The sequence below is a fragment of the Pseudophryne corroboree genome, chromosome 5 (genome assembly GCF_028390025.1).
Source record: "Pseudophryne corroboree isolate aPseCor3 chromosome 5, aPseCor3.hap2, whole genome shotgun sequence".
Classification (NCBI taxonomy): Eukaryota; Metazoa; Chordata; class Amphibia; order Anura; family Myobatrachidae; genus Pseudophryne; species Pseudophryne corroboree.
Genome location: NC_086448.1, coordinates 561,488,051 through 561,508,241, shown reverse-complemented (window position 1 = coordinate 561,508,241; position 20,191 = coordinate 561,488,051). Strand labels below are relative to the sequence as shown.

Below are 20,191 nucleotides of genomic sequence, written 5' to 3'. Positions count from 1 at the left end.
GTTGGATGAACACTCTCATTCACGTGTACTTCTGCTGCATGATTTTGTTTTTTACTGCGCACATTTGTAACACCTAAAACACACTTTTCACTTGGTTCAAATTTCATCCCTTAGGGGTTACGTCGTGCTGCAGACATGTTTAATTTTAGAGAAACAAGGAAAGAACTAATATCATCCACTTTCTCAAAAACCAATGACATAATTGATGTCTGTGATGAGGATTTAGATACCATTTTTCCTAAATTAGAGGGGGTGATGTTAAAAGAGAACCGTTTATGGTGGGAATTAATCACCCTAGAGAAATACCATGCCGATCAGATTATTCCCAAAGGTCTTAAGATTGTTAAGCCTCCTTCATTTACCACTGAAGATGGGAATTTTAAACGAGAATGGGATTCAATCTTAGATAGTTGCTCACTGTCTCTGATAGGTCTCATTATTAAAGAGAGAAGGTCGGCGATATCTAAGTTGAATGATGAAATAAATCTTTTACACACCCTCATAAATCCTTTTAAAGAACTTGAGGACTTTAGAATAGCTGAAAAAGAGCTACTAAAGAAGATCAATAAGAATACCAAAGAATTAAGAGATAAAAAGCATAAGAAATATTTAAGAGATACGGGGGAAATAATAAGATTTTACTTACCGATAAATCTATTTCTCGGAGTCCGTAGTGGATGCTGGGGTTCCTGAAAGGACCATGGGGAATAGCGGCTCCGCAGGAGACAGGGCACAAAAAGTAAAGCTTTTTCAGATCAGGTGGTGTGCACTGGCTCCTCCCCCTATGACCCTCCTCCAGACTCCAGTTAGGTACTGTGCCCGGACGAGCGTACACAATAAGGGAGGATTTTGAATCCCGGGTAAGACTCATACCAGCCACACCAATCACACCGTACAACCTGTGATCTAAACCCAGTTAACAGTATGATAACAGCGGAGCCTCTGAAAGATGGCTTCCTTCAACAATAACCCGAATTAGTTAACAATAACTATGTACAATTTATGCAGATAATCCGCACTTGGGATGGGCGCCCAGCATCCACTACGGACTCCGAGAAATAGATTTATCGGTAAGTAAAATCTTATTTTCTCTATCGTCCTAGTGGATGCTGGGGTTCCTGAAAGGACCATGGGGATTATACCAAAGCTCCCAAACGGGCGGGAGAGTGCGGATGACTCTGCAGCACCGAATGAGAGAACTCCAGGTCCTCCTTAGCCAGAGTATCAAATTTGTAAAATTTTACAAACGTGTTCTCCCCTGACCACGTAGCTGCTCGGCAAAGTTGTAATGCCGAGACCCCTCGGGCAGCCGCCCAAGATGAGCCCACCTTCCTTGTGGAGTGGGCCTTTACAGATTTAGGCTGTGGCAGGCCTGCCACAGAATGTGCAAGTTGGATTGTGCTACAGATCCAACGAGCAATCGTCTGCTTAGACGCAGGAGCACCCATCTTGTTGGGTGCATACAATATAAACAACGAGTCAGATTTTCTGACTCCAGCTGTCCTTGCAATATATATTTTTAATGCTCTGACAACGTCCAGTAACTTGGAGTCCTCCAAGTCACTTGTAGCCGCAGGCACTACAATAGGCTGGTTCAGATGAAATGCTGACACCACCTTAGGGAGAAAATGCGGACGAGTCCGCAGTTCTGCCCTGTCCGAATGGAAAATCAGATATGGGCTTTTGTAAGATAAAGCTGCCAATTCTGATACTCTCCTGGCAGAAGCCAGGGCTAGAAGCATGGTCACTTTCCAAGTGAGATATTTCAAATCCACCTTATTTAGTGGTTCAAACCAATGAGATTTTAGAAAGTCCAAAACCACATTGAGATCCCACGGTGCCACTGGAGGCACCACAGGAGGCTGTATATGCAGCACTCCGTTAACAAAGGTCCGGACTTCAGGGACTGAAGCCAATTCTTTTTGAAAGAAAATCGACAGGGCCGAAATTTGAACCTTAATAGATCCCAATTTGAGACCCATAGACAATCCTGATTGCAGGAAATGTAGGAATCGACCCAGTTGAAATTCCTCCGTCGGAGCACTCCGATCTTCGCACCACGCAACATATTTTCGCCAAATTCGGTGATAATGTTGCACGGTTACTTCCTTCCTTGCTTTAATCAAAGTAGGAATGACTTCTTCCGGCATGCCTTTTTCCTTTAGGATCCGGCGTTCAACCGCCATGCCGTCAAACGCAGCCGCGGTAAGTCTTGAAACAGACAGGGACCCTGCTGAAGCAAGTCCCTCCTTAGAGGTAGAGGCCACGGATCTTCCGTGATCATCTCTTGAAGTTCTGGGTACCAAGTCCTTCTTGGCCAATCCGGAACCACTAGTATCGTTCTTACGCCTCTTTGCCGTATAATTCTCAATACTTTTGGTATGAGAGGCAGAGGAGGAAACACATACACCGACTGGTACACCCAAGGCGTTACCAGCGCGTCCACAGCTATTGCCTGCGGATCTCTTGACCTGGCGCAATACCTGTCCAGTTTTTTGTTGAGGCGAGACGCCATCATGTCCACCATTGGTCTTTCCCAACGGGTTACCAGCATGTGGAAGACTTCTGGATGAAGTCCCCACTCTTCCGGGTGAAGATCGTGTCTGCTGAGGAAGTCTGCTTCCCAGTTGTCCACTCCCGGGATGAACACTGCTGACAGTGCTATCACATGATTCTCTGCCCAGCGAAGAATCCTTGCAGCTTCTGCCATTGCACTCCTGCTTCTTGTGCCGCCCTGTCTGTTCACATGGGCGACTGCCGTGATGTTGTCCGACTGGATCAACACCGGTTTTCCCTGAAGCAGAGGTTCTGCCTGGCTTAGAGCATTGTATATTGCTCTTAGTTCCAGAATGTTTATGTGAAGAGACGTTTCCAGGCTCGTCCATACTCCCTGGAAGTTTCTTCCTTGTGTGACTGCTCCCCAGCCTCTCAGGCTGGCGTCCGTGGTCACCAGGATCCAATCCTGTATGCCGAATCTGCGGCCCTCCAATAGATGAGGACTCTGCAACCACCACAGAAGAGACACCCTTGTCCTTGGAGACAGGGTTATCCGTAGGTGCATCTGAAGATGCGACCCTGACCATTTGTCCAACAGATCCCTTTGGAAAATTCTTGCGTGGAATCTGCCGAATGGAATTGCTTCGTAAGAAGCCACCATTTTTCCCAGGACTCTTGTGCATTGATGTACAGACACCTTTCCTGGTTTTAGGAGGTTCCTGACAAGGTCGGATAACTCCTTGGCTTTTTCCTCCGGGAGAAAAACCTTTTTCTGAACCGTGTCCAGAATCATCCCTAGGAACAGCAGACGAGTTGTCGGCATTAACTGGGATTTTGGAATATTCAGAATCCACCCGTGCTGTTTTAGCACTTCTTGAGACAGTGCTAATCCCATCTCTAGCTGTTCTCTGGACCTCGCCCTTATTAGGAGATCGTCCAAGTATGGGATAATTAATATGCCTTTTCTTCGAAGAAGAATCATCATCTCGGCCATTACCTTTGTAAAGATCCGAGGTGCCGTGGACAATCCGAACGGCAGCGTCTGAAACTGATAGTGACAGTTTTGTACAACGAACCTGAGGTACCCCTGGTGTGAGGGGTAAATTGGAACGTGGAGATACGCATCCTTGATGTCCAAGGATACCATAAAGTCCCCCTCTTCCAGGTTCGCTATCACTGCTCTGAGTGACTCCATCTTGAACTTGAACTTCTTTATGTACAGGTTCAAGGACTTCAGATTTAGAATAGGCCTTACCGAGCCATCCGGCTTCGGTACCACAAAAAGAGTGGAATAATACCCCTTCCCTTGTTGTAGAAGAGGTACCTTGACTATCACCTGCTGAGAGTACAGCTTGTGAATGGCTTCCAAAACCGTCTCCCTTTCGGAGGGGGACGTTGGTAAAGCAGACTTCAGGAAACGGCGAGGTGGATCTGTCTCTAATTCCAACCTGTACCCTTGAGATATTATCTGCAGGATCCAGGGATCTACCTGCGAGTGAGCCCACTGCGCGCTGTAATTTTTGAGACGACCGCCCACCGTCCCCGAGTCCGCTTGAGAAGCCCCAGCGTCATGCTGAGGCTTTTGTAGAAGCCGGGGAGGGCTTCTGTTCCTGGGAAGGAGCTGCGTGTTGCTGTCTCTTCCCTCGACCTCTGCCTCGTGGCAGATATGAATAGCCCTTTGCTCTCTTATTTTTAAAGGAACGAAAGGGCTGCGGTTGAAAAGTCGGTGCCTTTTTCTGTTGGGGAGTGACTTGAGGTAGAAAGGTGGATTTCCCGGCTGTAGCCGTGGCCACCAAATCTGATAGACCGACTCCAAATAACTCCTCCCCTTTATACGGCAAAACTTCCATATGCCGTTTTGAATCCGCATCGCCTGTCCACTGTCGCGTCCATAAAGCTCTTCTGGCCGAAATGGACATAGCACTTACCCGTGATGCCAGTGTGCAGATATCCCTCTGTGCATCACGCATATAAAGAAATGCATCCTTTATTTGTTCTAACGACAGTAAAATATTGTCCCTGTCCAGGGTATCAATATTTTCAATCAGGGACTCTGACCAAACTACCCCAGCACTGCCCATCCAGGCAGTCGCTACAGCTGGTCGTAGTATAACACCTGCATGTGTGTATATACTTTTTTGGATATTTTCCATCCGCCTATCTGATGGATCTTTAAGTGCGGCCGTCTCAGGAGAGGGTAACGCCACTTGTTTAGATAAGCGTGTTAGCGCCTTGTCCACCCTAGGAGGTGTTTCCCAGCGCTCCCTAACCTCTGGCGGGAAAGGGTATAATGCCAATAATTTCTTTGAAATTATCAGCTTTTTATCAGGGGCAACCCACGCTTCATTACACACGTCATTTAATTCTTCTGATTCAGGAAAAACTATAGGTAGTTTTTTCATACCCCACATAATACCCTGTTTAGTGGTACCTGTAGTATCAGCTAAATGTAACGCCTCCTTCATTGCCAAAATCATATAACGTGTGGCCCTACTGGAAAATACGGTTGAATCGTCACCGTCACCACTGGAGTCAGTGCCTGCGTCTGGGTCTGTGTCGACCGACTGAGGCAAAGGGCGTTTCACAGCCCCTGACGGTGTTTGAGTCGCCTGGACAGGCCCTAATTGATTGTCCGGCCGCCTCATGTCGTCAAACGACTGCTTTAGCGTGTTGACACTATCCCGTAGTTCCATAAATAAAGGCATCCATTCTGGTGTCGACTCCCTAGGGGGTGACATCCTCATATTTGGCAATTGCTCCGCCTCCACACCAATATCGTCCTCATACATGTCGACACACACGTACCGACACACAGCAGACACACAGGGAATGCTCCTAACGAAGACAGGACCCACTAGCCCTTTGGGGAGACAGAGGGAGAGTTTGCCAGCACACACCAAAAGCGTTATATATATATCAGGGATAGCCTTATAATAAGTGCTCCCTTCTAGCTGCTTTGTTATATCAAAATATCGCCATAAATTTGCCCCCCCCTCTCTGTTTTACCCTGTTTCTGTAGTGCAGTGCAGGGGAGAGACTTGGGAGCCGTCCTGACCAGCGGAGCTGTGAGAGGAAATGGCGCCGTGTGCTGAGGAGATAGGCCCCGCCCCTTTTCTGGCGGGCTCGTCTCCCGCTATTTAGAAAAATCAGGCAGGGGTTAAATATCTCCATATAGCCTCTAGGGGCTATATGTGAGGTATTTTTAGCCTTTATAGGTATTCATTTGCCTCCCAGGGCGCCCCCCTCCCAGCGCCCTGCACCCTCAGTGACTGCCGTGTGAAGTGTGCTGAGAGGAAAATGGCGCACAGCTGCAGTGCTGTGCGCTACCTTTAGAAGACTGCAGGAGTCTTCAGCCGCCGATTCTGGACCTCTTCTGACTTCAGCATCTGCAAGGGGGCCGGCGGCGCGGCTCCGGTGACCATCCAGGCTGTACCTGTGATCGTCCCTCTGGAGCTTGATGTCCAGTAGCCAAGAAGCCAATCCATCCTGCACGCAGGTGAGTTGACTCCTTCTCCCCTCAGTCCCTCGCTGCAGTGATCCTGTTGCCAGCAGGAATCACTGTAAAATAAAAAACCTAGCTAAACTTTGTCTAAGCAGCTCTTTAGGAGAGCCACCTAGATTGCACCCTTCTCGGCCGGGCACAAAAATCTAACTGGAGTCTGGAGGAGGGTCATAGGGGGAGGAGCCAGTGCACACCACCTGATCTGAAAAAGCTTTACTTTTTGTGCCCTGTCTCCTGCGGAGCCGCTATTCCCCATGGTCCTTTCAGGAACCCCAGCATCCACTAGGACGATAGAGAAAAACACAGAAAAGGTGTCCGTAATTCCTGAAAAAACTCCAAATATTGTTATTAGTACACCCACCTGGAGGAAAAATAATATGAGAAATCCTAGACCACAAAATCAGTGGAGAAATGATCCATATCAATATAATGAATCGTTTGAACCAGTTCGTAAAAGACGAGTACCAAAAGGGAACTATAGAAATTATGAATATAGACAGAGGTACGATCAGGGAAGAGGTGATCCCTATAGATTAGATACACGAAAGGTTCCATTTGAGGAGACATCTAGAAATCATAATTTTCGTAACACCACGAATAGGTTCTCAGTCTTTCAAGAAATGCAAGATGAGAACCCATCTACCTCATACTCACCCCGTTTAAACTGGGATCCCAGAACCCCAAGGAGACCCAGAGTTTAAAAGATAATAGACACAAAAAAATAAAAAGGGGAAAAAGAGCAGGTATTAGACCTACTCTTAATACACAAAAAAAGAATAAGGTTCATAAATTAGATAATGAGATAGAAAAAAACAATGAGGAAATTAAGATTTTTAATTTAAGCTCAAGAACCTTGGATGTTAATGAAGAAAGAGTCCTTAAGAAGGGACTTAAGTTTGCCCCTTCGCATCAATCCAATCCCTTTGAAATTTATGTGGATGTACAAAAATTTGTCAGGAAACTGGCAGTGAAGCGCTTCTTCCTAAATAAGGAGAAAGAAGCACCAAATATGTGCATCGCGGAAACAAGTAGAAAGTCCAATTTTAAACCTCCATCCACTTTTTACCCGACCCATTGCAGGGGAAGTTGTGTTGACTGCTTCAACAAAGTTGTTTGCAGTGAAATAGATACATTGTTGAAGAAAAATAAAAAGGGCCCAAATAGATCCTTAAATCTTACTAGAAAGGAGTTTAAAGCTGTCAAATCCTTGAAGGAAGATTCTGAACTAATAATAAAACCCGCCTATAAAGGCGGGGGGGTTGTCCTAATGGACAAAAATAAATATGTGGAAGATATTCACAAACAACTTAATAATGGAACTACTTATAGGAAATTAAAAAGTGACCCCACAATGAGAATTGAGAAAGCACTGGGAGTACTTATACAAAAAGCTATGGAAAATGGTGTTTTGACACAAAATGAAGTAGATTTCATTAATATAAAAAATCCCACAATTCCAACAATATATACCCTTCCAAAAGTTCACAAGGATTGTAACAATCCTCCTGGTCGCCCGATCATTTCGGGCTGTAATAGTATCACCTCAAATCTTTCTGCGGTAATTGATTATTACCTACAACCATTAGTAACTTCAACTAAAGCATATTTGAAAGACACAGGTGATGTTCTTAGAAAACTTAGAGATCATAACTGGGAGTCTGATTTAATCTTATGTAGTGCTGATGTCACCACACTATATACAGTGATTGAAAAAGAAAGGGGTTTAACAGCAGTCTCCTTTTTCTTAGAAAAAAGTGATTTGGATCAACTGACAAAGAATTTTATTTTAGAAGGAATAGAGTTTATACTTATCAACAATTATTTTATTTTTGATGGTGACTTCTATCTACAGGTTGTGGGCACTGCTATGGGCACCAGGTTCGCACCCAGTTATGCCAACTTGTTCATGGCGTACTGGGAAGACCGCCAGATATTTAAGGATGGCGGCCTGGTGGCGAACCTGGTGTCCTGGCAGAGATACATAGATGATATCCTATTTGTGTGGAAGGGTGATGAGGAGTCATTGACTATGTTCCTTCACCAACTTAATGAGAACAATATGGCAATAAAACTTACATTCACACATAGTAAAAAGGAAATTCATTTTTTGGATCTTTGTATTTATATTGATCAAGGGATTATAAAAACTAAAAATTATAGAAAACCAACTGATACTAATAGTTTCATTGAGAGATCTAGCCTGCATCATGATAACTGGCTGGAGGGAATCCCTTTCAGCCAGTTTTCAAGGGTCAAACGAAATTGTACTGACAAAGACGTCTGTGATCTACAGTTAAATGAGATCTCAGAACGTTTTAAACAGAAAGGATATACATTAGGCACGATTGAAAAAGCAAGAACAAAAATAGACAATATAGAGAGAGAAGATCTGCTAAAAACTAAGGTCTGTGAGAATAGAAAAAATGACAAATATGAATGGGCCTTCATTAGTCAGTACAGTAATAATTTTAAAGATATAGAAAAGATTTTTAAAACAAATTGGAAACTTTTATTACAGGATCAAGTTCTTGCCGCTAACCTTCCATTAGTACCATCCTTTATTTATAGAAAGGCCCCAGCTCTGAAAGATAAACTTGTGAGGAGTAGTCTAAACGTGGAATCCCGTCAGAGCATTCGAACTAAGGGATTCCATCGATGTGGATGTTGCCTTATGTGTCGAACAGTTAAAAGTGATACCAGTAAAATCAAAGAATTTACTATCAATGGTAACACTTACATAATTAATCAGTTTATCACGTGTAATTCACGTAATGTTGTATACGTGTTCGGCTGCAGCTGCGGCCTGTATTATGTGGGCCGGACAACCAGAGCATTAAAAACTAGGCTGGCCGAGCACGTTTACAATATTAGAAAAGGTTTGGACACGCATACTGTGTCGGCACATTTCAAAAAATGCCATGATAAAAAGGACTGTTATTTAAAATTCTTTTGTGGCATAGAACTAATCCTGCCAAAATTAAGAACTAGGGATGTGGAAAAAAGGTTGTCTAGGGCAGAGATGAGGTGGATATTTTTATTGAAAACTCTGATCCCTACTGGTTTGAATAATGAATTTGAATTAGGATGTTTTTTAACATAAAGAATGTAGGAGATCCCCCTTTTAATAAAAAAAAAATTTAAAATTTTTTAATAACATGTATAGGTTAATATGCACTGTCACTTTATGGATGTTGTTATGGTGATGGCTAATGATAAGAAATTATCCTATTTTCTGAATATATGAATCACCATACATCCAATATCATTGACAGGGTCTGTCTGAATATTATTATGGACACTTCTTATTTACCAACTTTTGCCATCTACCTGGGTAACGCATTATAGTATGGGACTGAAACGAACTCGTTCTGCAATACAAATGAGGATTCCATTAACCGCAGTGGAACGCAGCGCAGATGCGAGGAGATGAACACTTCCTGCTTCCGGTGAATACGCTCAATGGATAACTGTGGAACGCAGTGCCGTAATTGGATGACATCATTTCCGGGAGTGAAAGAGGAAGCGGACATCCCACACCGCTGCTGATACTTTGAGCAATTAGCAAACCTTTAAAAGTTCCGTTCTGAGACCGTAACCACACTTCTGACGAAGGACCCGGCGAGGTCCGAAACGCGTTAAGTGTGGTCTCGATAACTCCTGCTGGTCCGACACTTAGTCACTCTGCATTACCACTTTTGGAGAAGCATCTACAAGTTCCGGAACTGTGGACGCTGATCCCCTCCTGAACTCCATCTGCAGGATTTTGGTGATATGCTTGTAGTGTTCCAGTGCCACTGCCATAGAAGGATGTTTACATGTGTTTTTATAATTGATCTGTTGTAAGTGCAATTTGTATTAAAAAGAAATTTCCATTTTATACAAACTACTGCACTATGATTTCTTTCTGTGCTGGTTCCCCCCTGTAATGGTTGACACCATATAGGGGAAGCACGTTTTATTCCATTTCAGAAACCATTGGATGGTATTACCCCTGCATAACACAAAGGAGTTATGCATAGAAGCTTGTGATTCCTTCATCTTCTATAAAAGCTCAGTAATTATTGTTATTTGGAGGTGGTGCTTTGCATGTCACACACTATTATTGTATGTGTTTTTTTGTACTTAAAGCACGGCTATTGGTATAAATATATACATGTTTAAGCAAAATAAGCGCAGGTTTGAGCATGTAAATAATCTTTGAGAATACTTCCTATATTTTGAGTGTTGGATGAACACTCTCATTCACGTGTACTTCTGCTGCATGATTTTGTTTTTTACTGCGCACATTTGTAACACCTAAAACACACTTTTCATCCTGGGTGGTGAGAAACGTGGTTCCAGTATCCATCATTACTGCAGAGCCAACTAGAGACTTGTTGGAGGTACTGTGTCCCCGGTACCAAATACCATCTAGGTTCCATTTCTCTAGGCAGGCGATACCGAAAATGTACACAGACCTCAGAAAAAGAGTCACCAGTGTCCTAAAAAATGCAGCTGTACCCAATGTCCACTTAACCACGGACATGTGGACAAGTGGAGCAGGGCAGGGTCAGGACTATATGACTGTGGCAGCCCACTGGGTAGATGTATGGACTCCCGCCGCAAGAACAGCAGCGGCGGCACCAGTAGCAGCATCTCGCAAACGACAACTCTTTCCTAGGCAGGCTACGCTTTGTATCACCGGTTTCCAGAATACGCACACAGCTGAAAACCTCTTACGGCAACTGAGGAAGATCATCGCGGAATGGCTTACCCCAATTGGACTCTCCTGTGGATTTGTGGCATCGGACAACGCCAGCAATATTGTGTGTGCATTAAATATGGGCAAATTCCAGCACGTCCCATGTTTTGCACATACCTTGAATTTGGTGGTGCAGAATTTTTTAAAAAACGACAGGGGCGTGCAAGAGATGCTGTCGGTGGCCAGAAGAATTGCGGGACACTTTCGGCGTACAGGCACCACGTACAGAAGACTGGAGCACCACCAAAAACTACTGAACCTGCCCTGCCATCATCTGAAGCAAGAAGTGGTAACGAGGTGGAATTCAACCCTCTATATGCTTCAGAGGTTGGAGGAGCAGCAAAAGGCCATTCAAGCCTATACAATTGAGCACGATATAGGAGGTGGAATGCACCTGTCTCAAGTGCAGTGGAGAATGATTTCAACGTTGTGCAAGGTTCTGATGCCCTTTGAACTTGCCACACGTGAAGTCAGTTCAGACACTGCCAGCCTGAGTCAGGTCATTCCCCTCATCAGGCTTTTGCAGAAGAAGCTGGAGACATTGAAGGAGGAGCTAACACGGAGCGATTCCGCTAGGCATGTGGGACTTGTGGATGGAGCCCTTAATTCGCTTAACAAGGATTCACGGGTGGTCAATCTGTTGAAATCAGAGCACTACATTTTGGCCACCGTGCTCGATCCTAGATTTAAAGCCTACCTTGGATCTCTCTTTCCGGCAGACACAAGTCTGCTGGGGTTGAAAGACCTGCTGGTGAGAAAATTGTCAAGTCAAGCGGAACGCGACCTGTCAACATCTCCTCCTTCACATTCTCCCGCAACTGGGGGTGCGAGGAAAAGGCTCAGAATCCCGAGCCCACCTGCTGGCGGTGATGCAGGGCAGTCTGGAGCGACTGCTGATGCTGACATCTGGTCCGGACTGAAGGACCTGACAACGATTACGGACATGTCGTCTACTGTCACTGCATATGATTCTCTCACCATTGAAAGAATGGTGGAGGATTATATGAGTGACCGCATCCAAGTAGGCACGTCACACAGTCCGTACTTATACTGGCAGGAAAAAGAGGCAATTTGGAGGCCCTTGCACAAACTGGCTTTATTCTACCTAAGTTGCCCTCCCACAAGTGTGTACTCCGAAAGAGTGTTTAGTGCCGCCGCTCACCTTGTCAGCAATCGGCGTACGAGGTTACATCCAGAAAATGTGGAGAAGATGATGTTCATTAAAATGAATTATAATCAATTCCTCCGTGGAGACATTGACCAGCAGCAATTGCCTCCACAAAGTACACAGGGAGCTGAGATGGTGGATTCCAGTGGGGACGAATTGATAATCTGTGAGGAGGGGGATGTACACGGTGATATATCGGAGGATGATGATGAGGTGGACATCTTGCCTCTGTAGAGCCAGTTTGTGCAAGGAGAGATTAATTGCTTCTTTTTTGGTGGGGGTCCAAACCAACCCGTCATTTCAGTCACAGTCGTGTGGCAGACCCTGTCACTGAAATGATGGGTTGGTTAAAGTGTGCATGTCCTGTTTATACAACATAAGGGTGGGTGGGAGGGCCCAAGGACAATTCCATCTTGCACCTCTTTTTTCTTTAATTTTTCTTTGCGTCATGTGCTGTTTGGGGAGGGTTTTTTGGAAGGGACATCCTGCGTGACACTGCAGTGCCACTCCTAGATGGGCCCGGTGTTTGTGTCGGCCACTAGGGTCGCTTATCTTACTCACACAGCTACCTCATTGCGCCTCTTTTTTTCTTTGCGTCATGTGCTGTTTGGGGAGGGTTTTTTGGAAGGGACATCCTGCGTGACACTGCAGTGACACTCCTAGATGGGCCCGGTGTTTGTGTCGGCCACTAGGGTCACTTATCTTACTCACACAGCTACCTCATTGCGCCTCTTTTTTTCTTTGCGTCATGTGCTGTTTGGGGAGGGTTTTTTGGAAGGGACATCCTGCGTGACACTGCAGTGACACTCCTAGATGGGCCCGGTGTTTGTGTCGGCCACTAGGGTCGCTTAGCTTAGTCATCCAGCGACCTAGGTGCAAATTTTAGGACTAAAAATAATATTGTGAGGTGTGAGGTATTCAGAATAGACTGAAAATGAGTGTAAATTATGGTTTTTGAGGTTAATAATACTTTGGGATCAAAATGACCCCCAAATTCTATGATTTAAGCTGTTTTTTAGTGTTTTTTGAAAAAAACACCCGAATCCAAAACACACCCGAATCCGACAAAAAAAATTCGGTGAGGTTTTGCCAAAACGCGGTCGAACCCAAAACACAGCCGCGGAACCGAACCCAAAACCAAAACACAAAACCCGAAAAATTTCCGGCGCTCATCTCTAGTGTTATGTCCAATTGTCCATTGCATAATACTTGATTATATATTATCATTTCCAAAAGATTTAAAAAAATATCTGCTGGATACTTCTTAACGTGGTGGTAATATTTGCTTGTGAGTTAGCAGTTTAATACACTAGTAAATGGATAATATATGACTGAATATACTAGTATAAATATTCAACAAAGTTACAAATTTTCCTGCTCCAACACGTCAACTTCAAGGTCTAAGTGCTCCCTTGTTGCCTAATATATCCCGCCCCTTCACAGGTGTGCCATTGTAATGAGATAATCAATGTTATTCACTTCACCTGTCAGTGATTTTAATTCATTGATGAGTGGGTGTGTGTGTATGTAGAATAGAATGAAAAGACTGTTTCTTATACCACTTTCGGACAGAAATGGAATTACTGGGTGGAACTGCTTCACCCGGTAATTTCATTCTCTGTCTGAAAGGGGTAGAAGAGGTTTATGTACGAAATTGTGAGTGGCACCATTTTTTTCAGTGTACATCATAGCAGAGTTAATAATTTTTTACATAATCATCCCCGCTATGTACTAACCGTAATTCACTAGGACAGCAGTAGTGATAACCGCTGTCCCTGTGAGTTACATCGCAGGGGTATTAGAGGAGTCTTTCATATTTTTGGAAGATTCCTTCTGAGAAACTGACATGCACCCAATGTCAGTCTCCAGAGCCTGCAGGATCCTTCTCCTGCAAGTAAGTCTCCATAGACATAAAGCAATTTATGCCATCAGAAGATGGCTTAAACCAACAGGACCAAGCTTTGAAAAGCTTGATTTTCTGGCTTGGTACATAAGGGTCAGACTGCAGTTCCCACTGATAGTAATGGGGACTGTAGTTTGCAGTGGTAGTCAGCCTTCTGTAGGAGATTTCTATGAAACGAGAATTAGGATGTTCTTACAGAGCGGTGATACATATGCTTTAGGCTATTCCTACAGAGTGGTGATACAGTACATACTGCAGTTTCAGCATACTTTTATGAAATACTTGCTTGATAAATATGCCTCTAAATGTGTCCCTGATTGTATCCCTGATTCTCAGAATTCATGCTATCAAATTGATAAAGTATCACATTTGTGTTTCCAAATATTCTGATTTCTGATACGTGATGTGAACTCTAATCAAATAACTTTAAATTACAGCATTTTTAACAGTGGTGAATTGTGCAAAAGTGAAATGGGGAGCCTTCCTCCAAGTGCTGGCAACATTTGCCAAAGTCTTTGCATTGGTCATCATTATCATTGCAGGAATTGTCAGACTATGTCAGGGTAAGTAATGAGTCCTTTCCTATTCCTATATGTAATCAGTAATAAGTAAAACCTGCACAGTCTGTCTGAATGCATACAAAAGAGAAATAGAACCAGTGAGGAAACAGCTCAGGGCTATGATACAAACGATGTAGAAGCACAGAGGGCAAAATAATGATGCAATACTCAGGCTCCAACTTCTCCCAAACGAAACAGGAATAAGTGTGTACACACGGTGAGATAAATCTGTGAGATTTTGACTATATAGTCAAAATCTTATGAAAAGTTAGTGCATATCTCATGGTGCTAGGCAGCTTGCGATACAGATTCGATCCCGATGCGCGCTCCCGTGGGGTCGGTATCGTAAGGCTAGATAGACTGTGCAGGCAAGTCAATCTTGACTATCTAATGTACAATCAAGTACAAAGTATAGTCAAAATTGGCACTTAATCAGAATCGTACATAGACAAAATCTCAAGCACAGATAGTCAAAATCTGTACAATCTGTGCTATCTGGGCTCTGGGGGAGTTCAAAGGAAATCGCATAGTCAAAATCGAACATAGCAGGGATCTCACCGTGTGTACTCACCCTAAACTCTAAGCAAAGTTCTCCCTGACATACTAACCTAGAGAGGGGAGTTATCAAGAGTTATAATGCATTACAGCTTCAGATTCAAGGTACAGTCACAGGCAAGTTACCTCATTATCTTTTTGTAAATACCCAGTCTTCTTTTAACCCCCCCCCCCTCCCCCCAGGCTCTTGCATACTTAATGAGGGTATGAAGTCACGCCCAATCCTGTGGAAACATACACACCCCCTCACACAGGACTGCTGGAAGTCTAGGTGACGCTATATAAATAAATATTAATAACATCCAGTCCTCTACAATTGAGCTAAATAGAAGCTTTGTGCATAGCTCTGTTAAAAATGTTTGAACGCTGCATTCCCCTTGAGCTCCGGACAGCTACTGGCTTTGGAAATAGGTAGAGTCCTATAGTCTGTTCAGAACCCAGCATTTGCTACATTATAAATGGAGGCTAAATACATATAAAAAGAACTGAATAAAGTATCTACTTTATTTGTGCCCCATATTGAAGGTGCAGTTTTTATTACAAGATCCCCAATCACCACTCTCACCACTAAATGAGGACATGGGGAACATCTCAGGACAAAGCAGCAGCAACATAATGGCAAAACCAAACAAATGGCAGCTTTGGTTCTAGAATCTGGATGTTGATGAAGACGATGTGCCTGTTAAAATATGAGCATGACATAACAAAAGAAGAAAGTTAATTTGTCCTGCGCTTTTCCAATATGTCTTCTTTATAAATTACTCAAAAGCTAGGTACACACCATTTGCCAATTATCAGGTAATTGGCCTGTTTCATTGTGTAATGTGTAGGCACGAGCTCAGCTTCGATTACCTGATCTGCCAGACTTGCCAGAAGATATCGGCCAAAAGGTCCCAAAATCACGCAGTGTGTGTGCCTTCACAATAATCTTCCAATACTTCCTACAGTTTATTCTCATTACCTCCTCTTTGTGGGCGGACATATGCAAATTCAGTGTGATGTGGCAGAAAACTGTTATGAAACTCCAGAACTATTTGTGTGAGACCCTAGGAGCTGGTGAGAGGGGTCTTCTGCCAATAACAGCCGCACCTGTTCCCTTAGAGCTGTATGCGCTTACCGGTACTTGAGATGCCGCCTGGACTTAAACCTGTAGTAGTAGGGGCTCACATAATAGGCTGGATACCACAATGTAATTGACTTGGAGTGTAGCAACTGGCAAGGCAAGAGTCAATTGCAGACAGGTTAGACACAGCAATGGTAACTGCAGACAGATTTGGCAAGAAATAAAAAAAGGGGAAGAAGAACTGCGCAATAGCAACAAGAATATGAATCCAATATTTGTATAATTTAATTAATACACATACAATAAAAAGACAATAATAAAAAGTATAAAACAAAAAGTATTAAAAAAGGGGAATATTGTCCCTCAAACATAGCAAATAGCCTTCATTGATGAGACACATATTTAAACAATAACCCATTTAATGGTATTGGAAGGTGAGATGTTAATGTTATGGGATCAAATGGTAATTATTGTATCCACAGCTCAAACAAAGTATCAAAAAGTTGATCCTGCTTTATAAATAGTAAAGTGCACTTGTATAGGGCAGTCGATTGTTATGTATCCTAACAAACAAAATGTGTATTGCAGAGGATACATGCTTTATGAAGCAGCTGATTGATTAACCTAGAAGAGGTTGTTTAGTTAAACAGGTATATTTCCCAACACAGGCAGTCCATGAACAATAATAGTGTGTCTGGCAGCGTTAGGTTGCTCTCATTAAATAATCCAGTGTTAAATACAGTTAGGGGTATTTGGGAGGTGGAATATAATAAATTCCAGCATATATGTTGGTGCACTTACTGGTATGAAGCTGCCTGCACAGCCGTCCGCTTACCGCTGTATACCAATCCCCGAGTGTCTTTGGGTCCTATCACTCCCTTAAGTCCCATTTAGCTGCAAGTATCAACCGGGGCAACAGCAGATCAATGCCATATATGATGATGCATGTGTGGGCGGAGTCCTTAACACATTTTGCCTCGCTTCCCGTGACTTTCTCAAAAGGTAGTATACTGTATCTTGCCTTTCTTAGTCAGCATATCTTCCCTTTCTCAAAAGGCAAGATATGCTGATTTAAGACTGCTGGGCTGGAAGTGCACAGGATTACCAACAGAATAATGGTTACTGGAGTAATAAGGTGCTAGTTGCAACTGAACACAGCCAGGCGATGGTTAACTGCTTGAAATAGAGACAAAGTGCTGATAGCATGGACCTGGCTGCAGGCGGACTTGCTGAATAAACCGAGTGACTAGGCCATAGTCTGCAATAACAGTCAGGATAGTAACAAAATTACTAAACTGCAACTGGAGTATAGGTTCAGTTGTACTGGAGATACTGTAGTTAGCAGCAGACTTGCAACTACAGGCACAGCTGCAGTGAATGTACTTTGCTGTTGGCAACCATGGACACACAGTCTGGCTATACACAGAACTAGAGCTAACAGGGTATATTCACAGAGCCTTGTCAGGAGCCGGAACACAGATCAGGACCAGAAATGAGAGTAACTGGAGGGCAACAGCAAAACAAGGACATGGAGCAGTAATGGACACAGGATAGCAGGTACAGGGCAGAATCCAACAAGGTATGGGTACAGGACTGGCAGGGACAGCACACTAAGGACTGAGGCATGATACAAGGATATGGGAACACAATGGTAGGGCACCAGGACACAGGAACAGACTGGGAGACTGGGAACTGTACAGAGTACAGTAACTGCATGACAAGCTCACTAGAGTCAAGAACTAGGGAATCTCACTTGCAGTCAGGAACTGACCTGAATCCCTAATGAAAGGGACCCAGTCCAACCACAAGAGACATCAGGCTGAGGTCAGGTAACAAGGAAATTCCAAACAGCCGGAATACAGACAGGAAAGAATTGCAGTGGCAACTCATATCAAAAACCAGTAATTAAAAAATAAACAGCTTAGTGTGTGCTGCCAATATCATGCCCTTCCACTGGCAAAAAAATCAAGCAAAGTGTCAGGTCAACCAAAACACAAATCACATAGTGTGTATCTAGCTTTACTGTTTAGTGAACAAGCAGGTTTCGAAAAGATCTGCTGATTTTTGTTCTATTATTGTTTGCTTTTCATAACATGCATGTGTCATTGTTTCTGCTGATAAAGAGTATATTGTCATCAAGGAAACCTAATAAAATAAAATACATTTTGTAAAAAGGACCATGGATAACAATAGATTTGCTGTATGCAAAACAAATATATTTGCTAAGTAAATAAAAAGAAAACATTATCATTGTTGGTTTTATCAATTGACTAGTTTGTAGTTTTGTGTTTCTTTATTTACATATGTTTTTTCCCCAGGTAAAACGTATAATCTGGAAAACTCATTTAAGGGCTCAGAGACAAATATAGGCTCATTAACTATGGCCTTTTATTCAGCATTGTATTCATTTTCTGGATGGGACTGCATCAATTATGTAACAGAGGAAATGAAAAACCCAAAGAGGTACCGTATCATAGTAACTATTTTCCCTCTAAATGTTTAAAACAGCTGATTATTTTGAACTTTTACATGCAAGCAATTGTAAAAGTCTCAGTTTTACCAGGAATTAAAATACTATGTATAGGGGATTTTCTTTTCTAGTAAAGAATAAAGGGGCTAATTCAGTAAGGATAGCAAATTTTGCTAATCAGCAGAATTTGCTATCCTTTTGGTCGCATGCTGGGGCCCGCCCAGCATTGGGCAAGGCCGCCCAGCATATTGACCGGCACCACCACCCCCGCCCCCCTTCAACAAGCAGAAATTGCGATCGCTTCGCAATTTCTGCTAGTCAGCAGAAACTAAAGATGACTCCTGCCGGCGCAGGAGTTCTGGCGCCATTTTACCTGTCGTGGCAGCCGCGTGTGACGTCACACAGCCCTGCGACCACTCCCCTGATATGCCCCCGTTCGGGTCGCCCCGCCCCTGCAACGCTCCATCTCCTCCCTGGAAACGGAGCATTGCCGACCCCCTCCCGCCCTGCGACCGCCTCTGCCTGATTGACAGGCAGAGGCGAACGCATTTTCTGCGGCCCCCCGCAGAAAGTGCGTGGGCATGCGCAGTACGAACGCTGCGCATGCGCCCTCGGGCCAACCGCAAAAATTCTGGTTGGATCGCGATTTGCAATCCAACCTGAATTAGCCCCATAATGCTTCTTGTCTCAGTGATGTCACTGGTGTCTAGTGAATTGATAAATAATGGTTCAGCATCCACAAAGTCTTCCTCTACATTTATAAAGACTTACAGTATAAGTGCTTGCTAAAACATTGGGTAGAAATAAAGAAAAAACTTTCTAAGTTGTGCTATATTTATTGTAGCATTTGCATTACATTGTTCTCTATTTTTAGCTATGATTGTGTGTATAGGTGATGTATGTATGCATGGGTAAAATAAAGAAAACAAGGAGCAAGAGTGCCTCCTAGTGCAATATCATTAGTATGACACCAAAAGTGAAAAAATATGAAAGTGAACCATTACCGAAGTGAAATAAAAGTACAACTTATCTGATAAAATGATCAAAAACAGCCCCACAGGCAGGTCAAGCATAATATTCTTTTACTAACACACAGAGAGAAAGACATAAAAGAAACACATAGCGTAATCCTATTTCGGTACATAAATAAAGTAATATACACACACTGGAATTGCACGTACAATAAAAAGTAAAATGTCACTTATCTAAATACACCAGAGGATATCAGCCAAGAAAACAGACCAGCTCCAACAAGTTTCATCATGACTCTAAAGTGGCATCACCTTGACTACCCCAGTTGTGCCTCTGGAGAAGTCAAGGTGACACAAAGGACACAACAAAATGCATTGGGTCTTGTTTTCTTTATAATACTGAATTTAAAATTTTTGTGTGATTCCTACAAGGTTGCTGCCATCCCTTACATGGAGGATTTATGCTAGGCATTCAACATGAAGACTAACAGGGTTATCCAGTTAGCCGCGGGGCGTGAAAGATGATGGGCTTTTGAGATTATTTTGATTTGTACCACCGATTATATCCAATTATTTCACCCCGTTGTACTAGCGAAAAGCCGCGGACCTATCTGTTTTCACTGCACTAATCGCGGCAAAAATAGTCACTTTTTGTGTGGTTTTTTTCTGTGATAACAGCAGCGAAAATATGTATTTTCCACAAAAAGGGGGGGGGGGGGGTTTCAGGCATAATTATTGGATAGTCACAAATATAGAAAAGAG

At 43.3% G+C, this 20,191-nt stretch overlaps 1 protein-coding gene across 2 annotated transcripts in view; it reads left to right on the top strand.

Annotated features, from left to right (window-relative positions):
- The window catches only part of LOC134928043 (Y+L amino acid transporter 2-like), a 154,267-nt gene that overhangs the window by 42,072 nt on the left and 92,004 nt on the right, over positions 1–20,191 (top strand). For both annotated transcript variants that reach the window (XM_063923280.1, XM_063923279.1), the window contains exons 3-4: positions 14,248–14,373; positions 18,307–18,451. In XM_063923280.1, coding sequence (XP_063779350.1) covers positions 14,248–14,373; positions 18,307–18,451 — 271 coding nt within the window. The remainder of the gene's footprint in view (positions 1–14,247; positions 14,374–18,306; positions 18,452–20,191) is intronic.